The sequence below is a fragment of the Nematostella vectensis genome, chromosome 11 (genome assembly GCF_932526225.1).
Source record: "Nematostella vectensis chromosome 11, jaNemVect1.1, whole genome shotgun sequence".
NCBI classification, from domain to species: Eukaryota; Metazoa; Cnidaria; class Anthozoa; order Actiniaria; family Edwardsiidae; genus Nematostella; species Nematostella vectensis.
In genome coordinates this window covers 14,826,350-14,847,277 of record NC_064044.1, presented here as the reverse complement: position 1 = coordinate 14,847,277, position 20,928 = coordinate 14,826,350, and the positions used below count along the sequence as shown (strand labels likewise).

At 43.7% G+C, this 20,928-nt stretch overlaps 4 protein-coding genes across 4 annotated transcripts; 1 reads left to right on the top strand and 3 right to left on the bottom strand.

Moving 5' to 3' along the window:
* Positions 1-3,133: 3,133 nt before the first annotated feature.
* Positions 3,134-4,066, bottom strand: LOC116612049 (mucin-2-like). The gene has a single exon (XM_032372690.2). The coding sequence runs from the start codon at positions 4,064-4,066 to the stop codon at positions 3,134-3,136; it is 933 nt and encodes a 310-aa protein (XP_032228581.2).
* Positions 4,067-11,797: 7,731 nt separating this feature from the next.
* On the top strand, positions 11,798-12,883 carry LOC116612048 (uncharacterized protein K02A2.6-like). Its single transcript, XM_032372689.2, has one exon. The coding sequence runs from the start codon at positions 11,798-11,800 to the stop codon at positions 12,881-12,883; it is 1,086 nt and encodes a 361-aa protein (XP_032228580.2).
* Positions 12,884-17,778: 4,895 nt separating this feature from the next.
* LOC125573589 lies at positions 17,779-19,611 on the bottom strand. Its single transcript, XM_048734150.1, has one exon. The coding sequence runs from the start codon at positions 19,609-19,611 to the stop codon at positions 18,472-18,474; it is 1,140 nt and encodes a 379-aa protein (XP_048590107.1). The 3' UTR covers positions 17,779-18,471.
* On the bottom strand, positions 19,437-20,721 carry LOC5503168. The gene is given in 4 exon segments (XM_001624219.3): positions 19,437-19,841; positions 20,035-20,066; positions 20,069-20,268; positions 20,391-20,721. Coding segments are annotated over 4 exon segments (660 nt in total). The 5' UTR covers positions 20,689-20,721; the 3' UTR covers positions 19,437-19,711.
* Positions 20,722-20,928: the final 207 nt, after the last annotated feature.

Genomic DNA, 20,928 nt, shown 5'->3' with positions numbered 1-20,928 from the left:
GGGCATTCTTTGAAGGATGTTCAAGACACGTTCGGAGATGGTGAGAGAGAGTGAGTCTCTACCCCCTTGTAGGAGCGCTTGTTTTATTCTTTGCATTAGAACTCTGTAGCTTTCATTGAGAGACCGTTCTAGGGGAGGTGCTGGGGGAATTGATTAGATGTTTGGTAGCGGAGGAGGAGGTGACGAAGGTTGAGGCGTGGGTGCGTCCCCATTGACTTCCTGTTCTTAGCTTTCTTCCTCAATGTCGGAGATCATGTTCGTATCGCTATCGTCACTCTCGTAGTCGCTGTTGTTGATGTTTCGGTGACGAGCATGATCATTAGGATCCCATGCGAGTTGATCTCGTTTGTAGACAGCTCGTAGTGGGTGTCCTACGGGTGGTGGTGGGGGGGGGGGTTATCGTGATCGAACTGGTTATCTAGTTCCCAGCTCCAGTCACCGCTATCGCAGTAGGACCAGGCCATGCATGCTCGTCGATGGGTCTGGACGCGGTCTAGTGAGGGTAGCTTGTTTCGACGATTGAGCGATTCTCGAAGATTGCACCTGATGTACCTGGCGGGTCCCAATTCGTATATTTCTCTTTCAACGTGTCCTTCAGGGGGAGGGGTGGGATGACGTTTTCGACAGTCCAATGGTAATCATTGTTGTCGTCGTGTAGCTACAGCCAGAATCCATACTGGGCTATATTTTCGTTTTCTTGACGTGACCAAAAGGAGGTACGTCGGGGGAGTAGGAGGGGGAGTCCCATATCATGTCTGTTCTCCCTGTTGGTTTTATGGATGGCTTTGTGTCTACATAAATTGCACATTACCCCGATGTGAAAGGGATCCTGGAAGTAACCGGGGTAAAGTTTTATGAATTGTTTGTAGCGGTTCATGGCCGATTGAGCCTTTCGTTTTTCTTGAGGACAATTTGGTCAGCGGATAGCGTTTTGCTCTTGGGGGGTGAAATCACTGTGTATCCACAGCACCACTTCTTGTTTCCACGAGTAGTATTCCTTTCTGCAGTGAGGTGTTTGGTGAGCGTGTAGCCATTTCCACAAACAAGAGTAATGGCAGGGTTGCTTACAGCGAAGGGAGTAGTTCCATGAGTTTGTCATTTCCTTCACAACAGATCTCACATGTCATATGGCTATCCATGTTGTTGCTGTTCATGATGACTTGTGAGAGTGTGTGAGCTGGCGTTCTCTATTTTATACTTTTCTAAAGGATGACGTCATGGTAAAGAGCGTTTTCTATTGGTAAAGCGCTTTCTTGATGCTGTTCTCTGATTGGTTCTTACCGATTCTAGGTTTCTCATTGGTTCCTACCTGACCTGAGAGTATATAAATAGCAAGATTTCGATTTTGTTTTTTCCTACAGTCCACTTCCTTCCGTTCCTTCTGTTCCTTTGGATTTTTGTTTGTGTGACTCTACGCGTAGCCCTTTTCTTGTTTTGTTGGGAAGTGACGGAATGGCCGAGGTGAGAAATGGTGCCGAAAAGGAAGGAGGAGGAGTGAGCCATGTTGCTGCTGAGCTTCAAGCAATCACGGGCATTCTCGACCTTGATAGGTTTACGGTGAATCGTGAGTTTTGGTCCAAAGAAGCGGCCTTTTGTCACCATGGCGATGAAGTCGTTGGGAAACATTTTTCGTTTCCCATTTCCTTTCATGAACTCTCGGTGAGTGACCAGAGATCTGCTCGTTATACCAGTCAGCGCATCAAGTAGATGAACTTTAATATCACTCCTAGGTCAAGCGTACCGCATACGGAGTTGAATAATGTGGTCAAGCAGTGGTATGAGATGTACGGTCAAGGCGGAGTCTTTGCTTACAAGGGAGGATCCTATTAGCGCAAGGTATTGCAAGAGCTCGACATCCCCTACGTTAATCTGAAACTATATGGCTGCCCCAAATACTAGCAATTATGGAAGTATTATGATTCTGTTACTCCTTATTAGAACTTTTTATTTGACATTAGTGCTGTGACTTGTGGGTATCACTTTTACCAGTCAGGGGCATGCCCCGTGCATTGCCCTGAAGCTGAAGTATTCATATTTGCCGAGTAGTTAAAGGAGAAACAAAAAAAATGTATAGTAGACTCCCTCTCCCTCAATACCATTTGGAGACTACTGTGTAAAAAAGGAACACACGAACACCACGTTTTGGTTTTTATTATTTCATTTTATTAAAGAAAGGATGTTGCACATATAAAACACATTGTCTTTTTTTTCTTTTTTTAAAAAGGGTCCCATGGAAGTTGCCCTCCTGGGTGTTGGTCTTGTGGCGGTGAATGAATAGGTGGTAGTGTCGGTGTCCTTGCGGGATTTTGTAGTCGTCGTCGTTTAAGTCTTGGTTTTGGTATGCGTGATGGCCTTGGTGTGTTGTTAGGTGGTGATGGAAGTAGAGGGGTCTTGTCTACTTTTGCTTGTGATGATAATGACCTTTGTGTTTTGCTTGGTGGCGAAGGAAGGTTAAGGGCCGGTTCAGCTAATATTCTTCTTCTTTTGACGTCACCATTGTCTTTGAATTGTTGTAAATATTTGAAGTATTGGTTTGACACCCGATTGTAGTGGTGTATTTTTGCGTCTAACGGTAACGAGGAGTCATTCAAGATAGCTCGCATTTCCCCATCCAACCGTGCCATGATACGGAATTAAGGGACCATGATGACGTTTTTCTTGGTCATAATCATGTTGATCATGTATTCGGGGATCATGACCATGCGGTGGGCTCCTCCTTTTTGTGTGGTCATGATAAATGTCTTGAGTCAACTGAGGGGATGAACTTTTACGTCGACTCTATTTATCGTCTTTAGATTTTGCCGATGGCTTTTTGCAACACGGTTGTGGCTGCTGTGGCGGTCAAGGCTCCAATTAAGAGAGGAATGACAAATCCACCACGTTGACTTGTGACGGAGCGTTTTCGGGAACCATTGGGTATTCTCTTGTTGGCCAGGGTACGTAGTTGTTGTAGGTGAGGCAATTTCACTCAAGGTGTTTATTTTTTCGGGTGTAGCATTTGCCAGAAGACGTTGTCGCGCTTTCCCTTTGGTATGCGAGAGCACTTCAAGGAAGCCCTTGTTCCTTCTCAGTCAGCTAGACATGACGAAATGAGATTAGGATGTAAAGTCTTTGCTATTTATATGGTTTACATCTATAGTGTTCTCCATGCTGGATTGAATTTGCCAAAGGGGACTTGACCACCATGTTGACTTGCTCCATGAACAGCCACACGACGGGTGGTGATGCATTTGGTCTTGGTGGTGTTGCTTCCGTTCCGTCCACGGCTCTTGCGGGAGACACACGTTTTAGTGGTCATGGTGGTTTGGATTCCTCTTGCGCCACGGGAAGGGGCACGACTTGAAACAGGTGTGGGTGGGGTACGGACGCGGCTTCCTGTACGACTTCTGGGGGTTGAAGTTCGTGGAGGAGGACCAATACTCCCCGCGGTAGATCTCGGTCGCGGTGATGAAGGTGAATAACTACTTCCATCAGGGGTACCAGCTACAGCTCTGAAGGCTTCAAGCAAATTGGTGCGTCGTGGTGGTGTTTTCTTTTTAGTGATGATACGTCCCATGGCACTGGTAGGTCGCCGCCGGGAAAGCAGGACTCGTTCTCCAGATCGATATTCCCGATGCATTCGTCGGCGCTTGGTGGGAGTGTCACTTCGTCGTCGCGAGATAGATAATCGTGGTGTAAACGATGGTGGGGTACGTCGCAGTTGTCCTGGTGTACTCACGGCAGAAGTGGTAGGCAGGGGAGACAGTGTTGGTGAAAGGAATGATGGGATCTCGAGGGGAACCCCCAAGTCGTCTCGAAGAATAGTGTCCAATGGTGAAGCTACAGGGGATGAGGAGGTAGAGGGTGTGGATGTGGGAAGGGGGCTAATCCCTTCAGGTGGTGTGGGAGGAGAGAGACCATGGCGTTGACTCAATTGTGCTTCTGCTCTATAACGCGCACGCGCGCTTGCTTTGGGTCGTCCACGTACACCCCCACGTGTGACATCGCCACGGGTACAGGGTGTACCTCGTGTGGCACCACCACGGGAGCGTACTACTCCACCTGTTCCTTCTCGTGTCCTAGCCATCGTCAACTGAAACGGGTGGCTTTCCCTTTACCTCTATTTATACCTTTTTTTCGTGTTCGTCTTCGTCTTCTTCTCCCTTTTCTTCTTTTTTTATTCCCATACCGTGTTGTCTCTTAATAGAAATGAAAGAGCGTACTAAGGGAGTTTTTGCGGGTCGAATGTTTTTTTGGGATTTTTGATATATCGTCTAGTAATTTTTTATCAGCCACGTGTTTGTCGGCAAAAGGCGCCTAAGATGTTGATAGGTTTACTTATGCTCGGGTTGGTAGCGTTTAATCTCTGATTGAGTTTCGTACCAGGTCCGCAGTAGTTGTAGCTTTCACCTGTCGGGTGCGTAAATGGATCTCTCCTAATCTTGCGAGTTCACGCTGGATGTCAAATCGGTGTTGTCGGCGTGTAAGAGACGTTTAGGAGATGGAGGGGAGTAAACGTACATGGGACATTGGTTGGGTAAGATGTGATAGCGAAGGCGGTAGGCGTAAGGTTTTTTTTTATGAAAATCCATCAACAAGTAGCCATGAGGTTCTTACGTAGCTTGTCGGTACGCATCCATCACGTAAACTGTCCTGGAAACGCTTGTTGTGGAAGCATGCGTACTCCAAATTGGTTCCTCGGATCTTAGAACAACACAGTAATGACCGTTGATCGAAGCGGTACGTGATTTTCCTCCAGGAAATAAATTCTGTGACAAAAATAGGGTGGTGATATCATGGTGGTGAGATTCTTGGGTGAATACTACGACCCGTTCGATTTGATCCATCAGGTCGCCCATGATGAGTAAGCCCGGGGTATCGTGTTTTTCAAATAGGTCCGTGATGAAGTCGGGTAAACCCTGATGGAATTCGACACCCAGTTGACGTTGCATCGAGTCAAATAAGGGTTGCCATTCTCCGTAACAATAGACGATTTTATGAAATTGTTTGTCAAAGGCCCGAGGTGCTTGGTGCAATAAGGCATGGGTCCAAGTGGTTTTTCCCGATTGACTAGGTCCCACCACCATGACGGCACAGGGGCACCGAAATCGACGATCGTCCATCCTGGTCCACACCTCTTGTGTAAATGATCTGTCCAATCTCACTTCTTTTCCTTAAAAGTAGAAATGATGACAAGAATACACAGGTAGTCGAAACAAACTTTATTTATTATTATGTTAGTCGATTAGTAGTTGAGGGCGTACTAAATGGTGCTGGGGTACAGCACACTGACGCCAAGGGCAATACGGTACACGACGTTGTCCATCATGTAATCGTCGTTGTGCCAAGGCTCTAACGTGGAACGTGTCGTGTACAAACGTGCACACTACTTGATCGTTCCAATCGGGGTGAGTGCTAAACATGGAAGTAATGTCTTCCAAAGGTTTGTAACGAGTACGGTGCCACAAGAAAAACAAACAGTACTGTCCACACACGGCGGAGTTTAAAGCTTGGAAACGTTGTGGATTCGTCACGAGTCGTGGACGTAAGGCAGAAAAATCAACCATGTTCTGGCGATACGCATGTGGTGGGAAACGAAAACTTTCACCATTCACATTGGCGTAAGTAAAGTAGACAGCTAACCAATGGCTTCCCGGTTTGTTGCTAGGATCCACATTCGCAATGTATGCTGCGCAACCGTTACCATCTTCAGGGATGAAGGTGGGCAAACGTTCTGAGGGGTCCTATGTAGGGGTCGCTGCGAGCCATGGCTTCCAATTATTCGGTCCTCATTGCGTCTAGTCCAAGATTCATCATTCTTCCCCAGCCGTCATCCATATTTCTTTTAATTCCAAGCATGCGGAAGCGTCGTCTTTTTTTCAGCCTTGAATGTCGTACATCACGTTGCGCGCGGAGTCTATTTCCAAAGAATTGTTGTTGAATTCTCCGTACAGCACGACTGTGTACACCTTTCTGTGGCTTGACTGAAGGTTAATTCGAGCGTCACCATTCCTTTATACTGAGGCTGGAAGTACCCGGATGATGCATTTGCAGTAACTGTGAAGTCAAAGGGGAATAAGGCGTACCCCTTTTTGAATTCTTCACGTGTGATGTTTAATCTTCTTCCGCGATACGGACCACACACGTTGTCGAACAGCAAGTGGTACAAGTCCACGTCTTCACCATCCATATTTTTGAGACTTGTGATTGGCGTTTCGTTCCCACCCACTTTGACCATGATTGTGCTCAGATGGGGCATCTGGAAATTGAAGGGGTTTTTTGTATATTAACCATTGTACGCGGCATCCTCGACGATTCCAAAAATCATCAGTTTAGGGACGAGTCCATTGAATAGGTTCCTGAATAGTATGGAGCGTTTTCCGCTTTCGATCTGCTCGGATTTGACTACAGCAGTAGTTAAAGGGGAACGTGGCCAAATTGTGCTTGAGCATTTCATTGGCGTGATTTAACCTGACAGAGTCGGTGGGAGTCACGTGGTACATGCGAAGAACTGCTCCCTTTGAAATTTTAAGTTTTCCATTTCCACCAAGGGATATGAGGGCAAATTCTGTTTTTTGCAGTTCAATTCTGATCTTGATGGGAATTTGGTCCAGTAGGTACCGCTCGGAATGGAATACGTCGCAGAATAGGGGGCCGGTCAGTCCAAGGGTTGCACTTTCAGCCGTTAAGGTGGAGCGTTTTGTCAATCCCTGGTTTAGAGCGGTACTACCTGTTAAATCGGTGACTTCCATATGACCAGCTGTCTCTTTGTACCAGAGTGCCCCAATCAAGTACGATTCTTGAGCTTCCTTGGAGTAGTTAAAGAGTGATTCAATGTAGGCACGGTACGCATACGAACCCGATTGAAGTGTAACGGGTCTATTATTCAATTCGACCTTGACTTGCTTGATCATCGAATGCATGAATGAGTGATAGGGATGCCATCAGAAATGTCAATGGGGGGTCCCATGGTCTGGTTAATACGCTGGACTCCCCCTACACCAATAGGGTACAAGTTGTCCCCCTGGAATGCAGCACCACCGATGCCACGCCCACTTTGTAAGACAACTGGGTACCCGATGAACGCTGGATCTCGATCATTTCCGATCCTTGTTGCGGTGTGTCAAGGGGGCTGCCTTCGAATGCACCATCTCTGAGACCACGTTGGTTCCAACGTCCAATAAAGGGTGGAGGGGAAGCGAGATACATGGGACCACTCCCCTTTTGGTTTAAAAGGGAGGTGAGCTCAGCGCCTATGGCATTGCCAGAGGCAACCCTCTCATCTAAATAGCATTTTCGAGCTACTGGGTCTTTGCTAAAGAGCATACCCGCAGCATTTCCAAGTGTACCTAACATTTGTCCAAAGGGAAAACCTCTGCCCTTCATGATGATGATGACGATTATGATGATGTACGCCGAAAATGAAGTGTCACCTTGATGCTTCCAGATGAAAATGGCACTGTTCTGTTCCTGATGAAAATAGCACCTTTTTGCTGCAATGCTTGTCTTGTATCGTATCAGGATGTGTTAAAGATGTTGATTGTTAGTTGAAAGTTTTTGTACAATTCAGGCCAGTCGTTCATCATCGAAAGTGGTATGGTTAGCCGGTGTCATTGAAAGTAGGCCACAGGTGCTGAAGAACTCGTTATAGAAAGTGCGACTTGGTGGTCTAGATGTCTGAACATGAGTCAGATATCGTGTTCGTCAGGCTTAAAGATATCATAGTTGGGTTGGTAGATTATCGAAGAAAGTCCAACTTCCCAATTCCCGTAGCGTAAATCTATCGTTTGTGGAGGACGTACGAGGAAATCACCAATAGAACTGGTAGTTGCTTTTTCTCTGTCTGATCTAGATAAGGTGAGAATATATATACGTTGGGCGGGCATCGTCAGGCGAATCAAACGCGTCGAAAGTGTAATGTTCCCACGACGGCACCAGACTGAAATTAGATGGGTCCTCCCATATCGTCGGTTATATAGATGTGAGTCATGTTGATCACCTGAGGGCGTATCGGGAAATAATAAGGATTTATAAAATTTCCCTCCCCAGCCTCACCATAGTTTCCTTCCCATGACGAGATTGCCCTCGGACATGTTCGAGTACACGTACATGTCTTGAGAGGGATGCAGTTCTTCGATGGTTATAACGCTCTCCTTGGAGGCAAAGGTACGAACTAGTGGTGGGTTGAAATCCTCGGAGCCTGGAAATTGGCTCAGGTCGTCGTAGCTCAAGGGTACCCAATTCTTCAGAACTTTATGTATTTCAGCTTGGCCAAAAGAATACCATCATCAGGATGCAACTGCATGGTCCATTCCTCAAAAACCTATTGCTTGTATCCTAAAGCCTTTACTACTCGTGGACGTAGGAAGAGTTAAACGTCCTTCCCGACCTTGATGGTGGTCTTTTTCGATGTAGTGTCTATCGTCACGTCCACATCTTTTATCCCTCGACCAAGTTGCTGTATCACTGTTACTCGACCTTGTTGAATTGATCGATAGCCTTCTTGAGATTGAAGGCAACTTCGTGCCATTTCGGTACTTTGAAGTCATCCAGTTTAATATAGGTCCATTTGTTATCATTTTTTTCGTCAGGAACGCGTGCTTTGGGGTTATCTTTGTTAGCCTGGAGCCAACTTGCTTCGGGTACTTGATGGTAGATGCAGATATCATGATCTCGTGGAAGGGACTTCGTCCACGTGTGAGGGTAAATCAACCCCACCAAGGCCACTTCCCAGAACCCCTCACGCAAATCCAGTGTCTTATGAGTACGTATGGAAAAATTGTTAATGGTATTGCCGGGTAAGGCGTCTTGAATGGCATTGCTGAGAAACGTCACGGAACAACTTGGCCCTGCTAAGGTGGATCATAAGATTTTATGCACTTGTTGAGCAGACACCCAACTGTTGTACTTGGACAACGTTCCGTCCCTTCCCCCGCGTTCTGATCACCCGTTCGATGCGGAACAGATCTCGTCGCTCGTCGAGACTGACGTGCTGCAGTTCGAGTTCGTAAAACCGTCCCTCTAACCCCGTTCCATCGTATTCGCGAAGTCGGGACGCGTAGTTCTTTTGATTCGTGTTGTTGTGGCGCTGACCCACCGTAAACACTTCTTCGGTCCAATTGGGAATGTATCCTTTGGCCAAGACGTGTTTGACTTTACTGATACGCACCCTATCCCCCACGTGAAATTTGGGTGGAGCCCTTTTTTTCTTCTTTGGGTCTCCCGGTCTTTTCTTCCCGTACAAGATCGCCCACACCTCCTGAGCATCGTCGTACGTGACCACATCCGCAGGAGCACGTCGGATGCTACGATGGTACGAGTGATTGTAATTGTTCACCAATTGTGGTAAGATGTTCACGTAAGGACGTGTCTCCTTGTGGGTAAACCATCACCACATCCAGGTCTTGAGAGTGCGATTGAATCGTTCTACTACAGAAGCTTTCAATTCACTTCGCGTGGAAAAGTCCTGGATCCCTTTGGATTTGAGAAACGCCTGTAAGTTTAAATTCTTGAACTCGGTTCCATCTTCAATCACGGTGAGTAAGTAATTGTACCCGTCACTGTACGATCGTAGCGCCTGCATGTCACACAGATCCGCTTGCCATTGTTCCTTTATTCCATTCACCATCACACGTCGGCGTTGGTAGCGACGACGGTACGGTTTATGGAGCGTGTAGGTGGGTTGGGCCCGAAGCCATGAATTCACTTGGGCACGACGTACTCCTTTAGAACGTACCGCTCGGACTAATTTGTCCACTCCCCCCAAGGCTGCTGGATGATTCGGATCGTAATAAATTTGGTGAAGAAGACGATCGATCGTCTTCTGAGTCGTAGTCATAGACTTCTTCTCCTTCATACTCTTCTTTTTTCGCGCACGGGTTGCGGGTGTGGGAGGGGGTGGGGCTTGGATGCCATCGAGTTGCGATGAATGAATTTCGATTCTACCCCCACAACACGCAAATAGACACCGTATACGCTCCCACACCGTACGACAATCGAAACGCGGTTGAAGAGGATCCGCACCAAAGCAACCCATGCTACAAGTGATTCCTTTCCCTACCACCCTCACCTTATTTATATACAAAAACAAACAACTACCAGAGAAAATGTTTTATTTATTTACCTATATAAGGACATCTCTCTCTTTAATTAAAAAATAGCCATGTCCCGTCGCAAGCGTTTGTTGTACACGACACGAAATGTCTTGTGCGCAGGCACCGTGTGTAAAGTTCTGTCATCCACATTGCGCTGAATGTTTTAAGGGAGAGTAACGTGACGCTCTTCCACTGCTGTACCTTAACACGCAAGAGTTCCAACATGCTGGTGAGGTTCACGGTAGCTGCCGTACGAAGGTTGATATAAAGTCCCTTCAGTTTACACGTAGAATGGCCCTGTTGCGTGGTGTACCCGTAACTCTTGGGTCACGTGGACGAATAACAATCGATAAAGTCTCCAATCACCACGTTCGTGTGATCACCACGTTAGTGTGAGGTTCCAATTCTTGAAACTTTCCCCCCAGCTTGTAGTGAACTTGAATAAGGTCATCGTTCACAATGAACACACCACTCACTTCGATACTGTCGTTGTTAAGCAGAGAAAGTAGGCTTTGGGGTTGTCCACGTACTCGGTACGTTGGGGGTTGGGCTGCTCTCCAAACTTTCCCCACATACAATTCAGATCCATCTTTGCCACGGAGCGAAGGCCCGGGTTCTTCGCGATCTTGCTAGGATCCAAGCGAACGCCTTGGTGGCGTTCATAATCATCGATGTACTGAATCTTGTCGGCGTCGGTGGTGCACCACCCGGGCCAACCAGACGCTTCTTGTTTGTACTTCAAAAACGTTTTGATTTACTCTATAACAGACGTGCCCAGCGCTCCCAATGCCACACCTCGTACACACGAATCACGCGATAGCCTTTTTCTAGAGATTTGTAAATCTCGGGGTGGGCCCACGTTCCCGTAAACGCCCGCTCCTCGTCCGAATGCGTACACGAGCCTTGCTCCTCCTCTTGGGCACACCAGTGACACAAAGGGAACATCAACTTGTCGTTGACGCGAACAGGTAGGACCGGGGAAAATAGGTCGCGAGGCGGTAAAACACGTAGCTTCATCAGTCCCTGGTACGCGTGAAGATCTTCTTCGAAATTCTCGGTAATGATCTCATCAGGGTCTCCCACGGGCTACTAGCACATGGCATTGACCCACAAGTACAACGACGTAAAGTCATAATAGTGAATTTCTTCACCCTGCTCCACGTCGGCTTCGCAATGCAGTCGAATCGCGTTGGTCCTTCCACCGAAAAAAGCATCACGACTTCAAGAGGTTTTCCGTGTTCGACATCCCCCACGAGAGCTCGCAGTTCGGGGTGCGTGTTGAGTTGCGCGTCAAACTGGCACTCCCACACCTCTTCGTAGTTATAACCCTGGGCTTTAAGACGCAACTCAACCGCACGCGTATGCTCGCGAAGCTCTTGCATCGTGGTGTTCGTCAAAGGGTTGACGTTGTGAGGCTGGAAACACGTGGTGTATCCGTGGTAGAAACACCCGTGGTACTGATACACCGTATTGGTAGACTCGGCGTACCCATCCACCTTGATCCGCCCTGCCAAGCGCACTTCGCCACGGTTCCCGGCATGCTGAATAAACACTCTTTCTCCCTCGCGATGTTCAATGTACTTCAACCACTGCAATGCTTTCAGAGATTGCACGTCGTGCTTCACGAGGGATGTGTCATTCGAGGCCATCGCGTTGTCATTCCGAGCGCACTGAGAGCACGCATTCTCGACGAGCTGCACGAGGGTCATTTAGGAATTGTCAAGATGAAGGAGCTTGCCCGTGGCCACATATGGTGGCCAGGAATAGATAAAGACATTGAGGACCTGGCAAAGAGTTGTGGACCGTGCAACGCCACACGGAATGCATCCCCATCTCAGTACCACCCATGGGCATACCCACAAGCACCGTGGGAGAAGATACACATTGACTTTGCCGGACCCGTGGATGGGATACATTTTCTAGTTGTTGTTGACGCTTACTCCAAATGGCTGGAAATAGTTCCCATGCGCACGACTACAGCTCCGGCAACCATCAAGGTTCTTCATGAACTCTTTGCACGTTTCGGGCTACCCATTCACGTAGTCAGTGACAATGGCCCACAATTCACTTCAGAAGCTTTTGCCAAGTTCATGAAGCAGAACGGCGTTAAACACACCACTACAGCACCGTACCACCCAAAGAGCAACGGCCAGGCTGAAAGATTCGTCCAAACCTTCAAGCTGGCATACGAAGCCGGGCAGGGTCCTCCATCGCAGATCATTGCCGACTTCCTCTTGAAACAGCGCAACACCTCTTATGCAACTACCCAACAAACACCGGCCAAACTGATGTTGGGAAGAAACCTGCGCACACGTTTATATTTGTTGTTGCCATACAGACCAGCATCTCCCAAGACGGCACCTGCACTGTCACAACCGTCACGATGCTTCAACATTGGCCACAAGGTATGGTATCAAGACTTCAGCGCCTCTGGTGAGAAATGGTCACCAGGGTGCGTAGCAACAAAGATCGGTAATGTGATGTACGAAGTACAGCCAGACAAGTTCCCCCAACAACACGTTCGAAGTCATGCAGACCGGCTCTGCGAAAGAACTGCACCTCCTTATCAAGATAGCATGTCTCACAGAGATCACCAGCTACTTCCGATGACCACGCCAGCAGCTGAGCCACTCAGCTGCACAGAGGGAGATGGCGACGCTACAGAAACATTAAGTCGCCCTCAAACAACAAGACAGCAAAATCCACCGACGATCAGTGAGGAAGTTCCCGAGGATGCGGGAGAGCCGGACATGCCTAGGAGGTCGTCACGCGCGAACAAGGGCATAGCGCCAGACAGGCTGAACTTATAATCGGACACGTTACTTCGTTAGTTAGGCTACCCCCGACCCTACAGCTTCCTTAGAAGAGGGGGGAATATTATATATGTTGTGTACCACACGTTGGGTACCCTGTGCGGGAGCGCGGTTACTTAGCCGGCCAGAGTGTTCTCCAGCTGTATGAACAGGCTCGTTGATTATATGTTAAATAAAGGTTCATTCACACCTTCCTACATACTCAACACTCACCAAAACAAGCTGCAGACTCAAAGGCATGACACAGGGAGGGATTTACACAAGGCATTGGTATTAATGTAGCTCACCAAAAATAAACACAACTAAAGTAACAAAAAATATAAAAACATGTTAAAACAATATGAACCAGAGAAATAGTAGATACCTGCATACAGCAATTTTTAGTTAACCTGACAGGTTCTTTTATAATGCGGGCTAAGTGACATTAAGGTTCATAAATAGGCTTTTGGTTTTTGATATTATAACAATTATAGCAAAATGATTATAATTATAACAAAAATAGGTCTCATTTATGGTCCAGAAGATAATATTTCGAAATATTTGGTGATATGCGTTTATTGAATGTTTTAAATTTTGAAGAAATAAAAAGCACCCATTTTGCTGTGAGTAACTTCAATTGGTTCTCATTTTTTAAATAAACGTTACCTCCCACTAGAAGCATAAATATATTTTGCTTATTTTCCGTATCAGTTGTCTATGTACATTGATACATAAGACCTTAAACTCTCTTTTCCCCTATAGTTAGTTGATGATATACCGAGTATTGTAAAAAAAATACTTACTAACGCTTGTTAGTATTTATTGACAAACATCTTTTTTCTAGATACTTTCCGGAGGATTGGGCAGTATTCATAGAGCATGCACTTTTTATATGTTTCACATAGTGTGCCTTTTTTATCTTTGTGTCTATGCCCCCCTTAATTTTGGTCTTCAGGGGGTGTCTACACAAGTTTATGGTGAAAAAAATGCTGGCTCCGCTTTAAGGCGGTACTTAAATCTATATATGTTTTTTTTTCTGTTTGTACGTAGTGGTAGTAGTTCCGTAGCAGCGGTTATAGTTTCGTATCACTCAAAAATTCTGCCGTGGAGTTCTTTTTTCATTTGAGAAACAATAAAAACATATTTACTGAATAACATATCATATCCCTTCCTTTATGCTCAAAATTAATGTATAAAAATGACAATAGTTAACAAACCAATAATCGTCAATGGGCTTTCGCTCGCGTGTCGTTAACAAATCCACACTGCAAGAAACAAAACGGTCTGATTCAATTCTTCCAAAATAAATGCCACAACCCACACAGATACCGAAACGACAAAATAGACAAAATGCTAAAATGTAGAGGATAAAGTGGGCCTAGAATTGGGTAATTTATTTTGTTAATTTTCGTGAACGAGAGCTCAACAAAAAGCCGTTTTTATTTACAAGAACAAATTAATGTGAACGCTCCGGTCGCCAATGCGTTGTTGTCGCTCTTTTAACGGTTTAAGAGTTCTGCAATAACAATCCCATACCCCTTTTTAAGTTAGCCAGTTAATGATTTAATTATTGTTAATCTTGGCCTTTTTATTTAATCATCCTAGCATATTGATATATCAATCACAGTCTCAGTAATTATTTTAATATAGAATAATATTTTATCGAACGCTATAACTACTATCAAGGAGGATGTCTTTAAAATGAAGTTCTTTATTCAGCCGAATGACTGAAATAAAAGCAGGCCCGTACCCAGGGGGTGGGGGTGCAGGGTGTGTGAACGCAACCCCTAAAACGGCCTAAGGTCCAGTTTTGGTTCTCGATAGACGTGCTATTTGAAAACAAAACCATAAAGCATAAGATAGATCACTCTGGTATGTAGCCAAATCCTCCTCCCCCCAGGAAAATTTAGGTCCTTTTTTTCGGGTTTCGCACCCCCACCCCTTACGGGCTTACTGGCACCCTGGTTACGGGCCCATGTAATAAAAATTAACCGTTAATATCTGACATTATTGGGAATGAAATGATTAATTGAGAACGGGAAAAACAAATTGTTACCGCCAGTGACTCGCTCCAACATAACAAACACGCATGTACGACTTCTGGATCCTTTATTACACCTTTTGCTGTTCATTACGGGAAAATACGCCTTCATTTGCGCCAATAGTCAATTAATAAAACGAAAATACATCCATTTGAGCAAAGCGACATTTGCGCGAAATGTATATTCAATTTGGAATTTGCATAAATGTGGTAATTCAATTGTACTTTTTGTCAATCATTACGAATGAGGACATTCAATTAGGGAAAAACAACATTCAACTGCATTCATATTAATGTCATTACGATTAAAAGAGATCTAAACAAAGTGATTCGACAATCAATAGCCCAAATACACCATTTATTTACATAAATATTACACCTTATATCAAGATTGACAATCATTAGCATTAACAGACAATCATTCCAGCACTCCTTAATAGAGTGCGATTGAAATAACAACACAGACTTCAATAAATATATATATATATATATATATATATATATATATACTTTCCATATAGTAGCCCCTTAAAAGCTTTCTTCAGAACAAAAATATGTAGTACTGTATTGTACTTTGGTACTATTCTTCAATAATCTCACCATTCATAAAGTCTACATTAGCCTGTACCATTGCGCACACTGTTGTGTGCGGAACTCTCCTAGAGGTAATCCTCGCGCCCTGGCCTCGTCTCTGGGCTTATCATTGCTTATACTTGAGGTCTTAAGATGTCCGCTTTTATCGAGCTTTAACGCGCTTATTACATCATATCTAATTGATAGCAAAGTTGACCAGCAGAGGCACTACGAAAAAAACAGTGCTTACTGCTACCTACGTGTGTATTACACCTTTTGCTTTTCATTACCGAGAAATACGCATTCATTTTAGCCAAAATTACTAACATTTACGCTGATGTACTGTCATTTAAGCAAAAGTAAAATCATTTGAACTATATGGAAATATAATTTATAACAATTGAGTGCACACAATTGCATTTTCTTTACATTCATTTACACTATTCGACAACCAGGAATGAAAAAATCTATTCTCATTTGCGCGTTGATACATAACAATAGCACAAACAAAATATCAATAATACGAGAACTCGCAATCAATACAGTGAAGGAAATATTCATTAACATTTCTATTACAGCAAGTGCAAACAATAGTATTTTGTTAAAGTCATTTGCTTCTTACAAACGTTAGCGCCTCCGTACAATCAATAAGCCCTTTATGAAAAACAATATCCTAAAATAATTATTCAATTACTTGTCGTTTATTTGTGCCCTAATAATGCACATACATGCAAAATAAATAATGGGGGTTTCTCTAACCAGTTGTAACGGTCACCCCTATGTGACGACTATGACCACTATGCTGGGGGAGGTACCGGTTTTACTTGTTCGCTGTTACAAACTGGACGCCTTACACAGTATGTACAAGACGAATATAAGAAGACTTAACATGGTGTGCATGAACAAGATGAATACAAAATGATTACAAGAAGATTTTAAGAATAATGATTTGGGGTATCGTACCGCATCCCTTTATGTGTTCCTAAGACGCTATTCCAAACGAAAATACGCGCTTGATTTACGATTCTTGCCTATCACTTGAAAACAATGTGGGCACCCCTACAATTGGGGAGGGGCCAATTCCCGTTGACTCATAACTAAACAAAAACGCATTATTCACTCCCGGCACAAGTTGGCGGTAAATTGTCTAAAATTATAAAGTTATAAAACCTTGCATTAATTTCCCGCGTTATTAGCGTATCCAAGACACCCTGCAATAATTTCCCGCGCGACAAGTACTAGTTTATCCCTGACAATCCAATTGGTTGCCAATCGCCTTTCACATTCCGCCTTTCAATTTTGGAAATTGTTGTCTTGTCTCTCTTTCTGTCTGTTCTCTCCCCCCCCCCCCCCCCCCCCCCCCTTCATGGCCTCCTTCATCAGCAGTCGTGGTCTCTTCAAATCGTGAACGAAAACGATTGTAGCAACGAGTACTTTTAGAAGTCCTCCTCCTTTATTTAAGGCGACGAAGTGAGGCTTGATCTACTCTTAATTTATACAAGAAAATCTGACATCTGTTCTGTTAGCTATACAGTGTGTCGATCTGTAACTAAAATGACAAATATAATGGAATAAATAAAAAATACAATTTGAGGATGGTATGCCTGTGTACCACTATGAGAGGTGCCTGGTCAGCGGTTGCTATTTCCCACGTGACTCCCCACGCTGTCGCGATTTCTGTATTAGTGACAAGACGGCGAAGATGTTGGAGCTCATTTCGGGCTCGTAATTCATCATTCAAGAAGTGAATTCGCCCATTTTTTGCTGTTTTCCTGTGTCAAGTTTTTCTAGAAGATAGTAGGCATTGAATTTACACCTTTTTGCCTTGAAATGTAGCGATAAACTTCCAAAATCATCGGTCATTCAACTCCGAGTCGGACATGGTGGATTTGGTTTCACATCTCACACAACTGAGAGAAACCAGTGAAGGGAACCGAATAAGTGATTGTATCTGCCTTCAGGTAAGAGGAATACTATTTTCGACGCCTTTTTATTATACTCAAGCTATTTTTGTTTTGATAAAGCTGTGAGCCGCATGTGTTGTCTCGTGTTGCATGTTTTTGGCTATTTGCTGAACCCGAGAAGAATAATTGTTTTAGTTATACTTGGCGGGGACTGAACAAGACAAATTTTACTGTAATTATTTTATCGAATTTCCAACTTTGTTTACCTTAATGGTCGCTCGAAACGAGGTATCGCTTCTGGGAGTTGTTGATGTTGGTATCTTTTGGCTCTCAGTACCATCAATGTAATTTTTCAGAAAGTTGTTGATGTAATGTATCAGAATTTGAAATTTTTGATACATTGGCCAGATAGAGAGAATATACGTCAAACTATTCCTCCAGTTTTCAAGGCAAATTTTCCACGACTAACATCCATCATTGATTGCTTTGAAATATTTGTTGAGCGTCCAACTAATCTCAAAGCAAGAGCCCAAGTTTACTCCAATTACAAGAAGCATAGTACAGTAAAATTTTTGATATGTACCAATCCACTAGGAGCAATCACATTTTTATCTCCTGCATGGGGTGGCAGAAGCACAGACAATCAAATTGTACGTGATTCTGGGTTTATAAGCTCAAACTACCACCACCCTCGGGATCAGATATTGGCAGATAGGGGTTTTACTCTAGAAGATGACTTTGCTGCTCTATGTAGTGCTGAACTTATAATTCCAGCTTTCACAAAAGGAAAAAAAACAATTAAGTGCCAAGGAAGTGGAAACAACAAGAAAAATTGCAAATGTGCGTATTCATGTAGAGAGAGTGATTGGTAATATGAAAAAGCGATTTGGAATTCTCTCACAAGGATCTCTCCCAATTAATCTAGTAAAGAGTCAATCAAATGAAGTCAAAGGTGAAACTCCAAACATTGAGAAATTGGTAACTGTCTGAGCATCCCTAACAAACCTAATGCCAAGCATTGTCTACAAAGAAGAAAAGAAATGAGAAAAAAAATGTTAATTGACCTAATTCTTGAAACTCAACTGATTTTACTGGCCTCTGTTTGAAAAGCTAATCATGTTATATACATATATTAATAAACAGATTTGAAGTTGGCATCTTATTTTGTTTCTGCTTTCTGTTTCTGTTGTTTTCTTACAAAATTTGCAATACCAACCCCCCTTTGGAGCTCTATTTAGTTTTATGCAGGTAAAGTGAAACCACTTGTATTTGCAAGATGGGTTGTCACACCCTATCATTTCATCTCCCTCGCATTCAGGTTGTTGGCAGACACAAAATAATTCATTTGTATTTTTCTTGTGCTCTGTTTCATCAATTTGTAGCTCCAGTTTTCTTGTAACCAGCTCTGGTGCGATGTGACGTTTGTGAAATGCCACCAATGTTTGTAAACGGTGATCAAACTCCTTATCATACTCAACTTGTGTAAAAAAGCAGAATTGAGGATTCCAGACTGTAAAGTACGAATGCTTGATTCCATACACATTCATTTGCAGTTGCACTTGTGCCATGTAAGGATGATTTTCTTTGAGATTCAGGTCATCACCAATACAAAAAGATATATATGTGACGCAAGAGATGATTGTTGGCTTTTCCTTGTGCTTGAAAGGACATTTGATCTCTATCAAAAAATCTCCATGGCAATCGCATGTTCCCAGACCATCTGCAGAGGCTCCAATGAAATCAAATTCAGGATGGAGTCTCAATCCTGTTTTCCTTGTTTTTAAGTTTTGATGACTTTTCATCAATTTCTTAGTTAAGGCCTGGAATGCATTTTCTTCATTGTTTGTACCCCATAAAATGGCAGGGGTATTTATTTCTGGACCTTGTGTGCATATTTTCAAGATGAGAGATTTTGAGGGTTTTTCCATACTGGTATGCAGCACACTATGTGCAATTGATGCTGTGATGCGGCCAACCCTCATGTCATGCCATGCTAAAGAGTTAGCTTGTGCCCTGGTGCTTCTCTCGATGAAATCTTTGTCTGCCTCAGAAATTTTGTTCTGATAAACCCTATCAATATCTTCACTTTTTGAATTAGGAGAATACAGCTCTCTCAGCAATTTTGGCAATTTTGGAATGAATAAATGGCTTGGCAAAATTTGCAAATGTGCTGAGGCCAACAGGCTGATCATTATGTGGTAAATCACCAAGTCTCTTAAGGGTTTCATTTTGTGATTGAATTATTAACCCAGTTGAGCTTTTCCTGCTGGCAGCTGAATTTTTCTCAGCTTTATAAAAATTAACATCTTTAATCTGGACTCCGGGTATCTAAGTCACAAAGTCATTATTCCATGTACAGGCTTTGGACGTGCAAGCTGCTTCTTTGGTGTAGCCAAGCCGTACTGCTGCCTCAATTTTAAAAAGCAGAGCTCCAATATGTGAGCAGGATTCACCAATGCTATGGAGGAAGTCAAACTATAATTACCCTTTTAAACCTCATAACTATTACTCCGCAAACCCATTTATCAATGGAATCAATCACTGCAGCACTAAATTTCCAATATACTAAGACAATACTTATAATAAAAAAAAGACATTGGTTGATGAGTTTATCAGAATAGTAAAAAAAAAGCAGGTATCTATGCCCATACCCTGCCATGCAGTTGCAATGTGCACACATACTGTAACTGTCCCATCTTTTTTGATAGCTACCCATGGCCTCAGTGCATCTTCAGACAACCTTTGAGAATGAAGGACTTTTGCAATCAAAACACATGTGTCCGCTGTTGTGTTGAGGCTTAAAACCTTCTGTACCCAACCAGACTGAAACTGGTTGTAAGCCTCCAACCCCTTTCTGCATTTCATGGACTTGCGTGTGTAAGGTCCTGGAAGAAGAAAGATGTTTGAAATCAGTAACAACAATAAAATGGTAGGGCTAAAGAAGATTTAATTCAATTTCTAAATTTCTAATTATAGCATTAAATAAAAAAAACAATCGTAAATTTACCTGGTGTTTCGATTAAATACTCGTAAACATCCAGATACTCCAAATTAGGCCATTTTACCAGATCACCAGACCAACAGCCCTCTGGAAGCTTATATGGACATTCGTTCAGGTTTACGGCTTTCAGCTTTTCCAAATATCTTTTTTTTGCTTCCTCTGGTAACTCATCGAAGTATTGATACGAAATTTTATTAAAAAATTCGATGAATAACAATGGAAAACGGCTAGCAAAACAGTACCGTCCGTATACAAGAAGCCGCCATGAACCTGTTGTTTTCACCCAGTAAGAAATGGTTGTCATTGACAACGCTCCGCGTGACGTCACACCGAAAAGGTCTATATGGGCATTTCTGAAGTTAGTCGTAGCCAGCCCAAAGTCACGGGGAAGGTCCAACTATGCTAGTAGACACTAACTAAGAAAGATTCAGGACGAAGACTGAAGTTTAGACTTTTTTGCAAACTTCCCAAAATGTTTTCTGAGTGCTAGGAAAGGGCAGCAAACAATACTTTGATCTATAAGATTAGTGTACAAGCGCAGCTC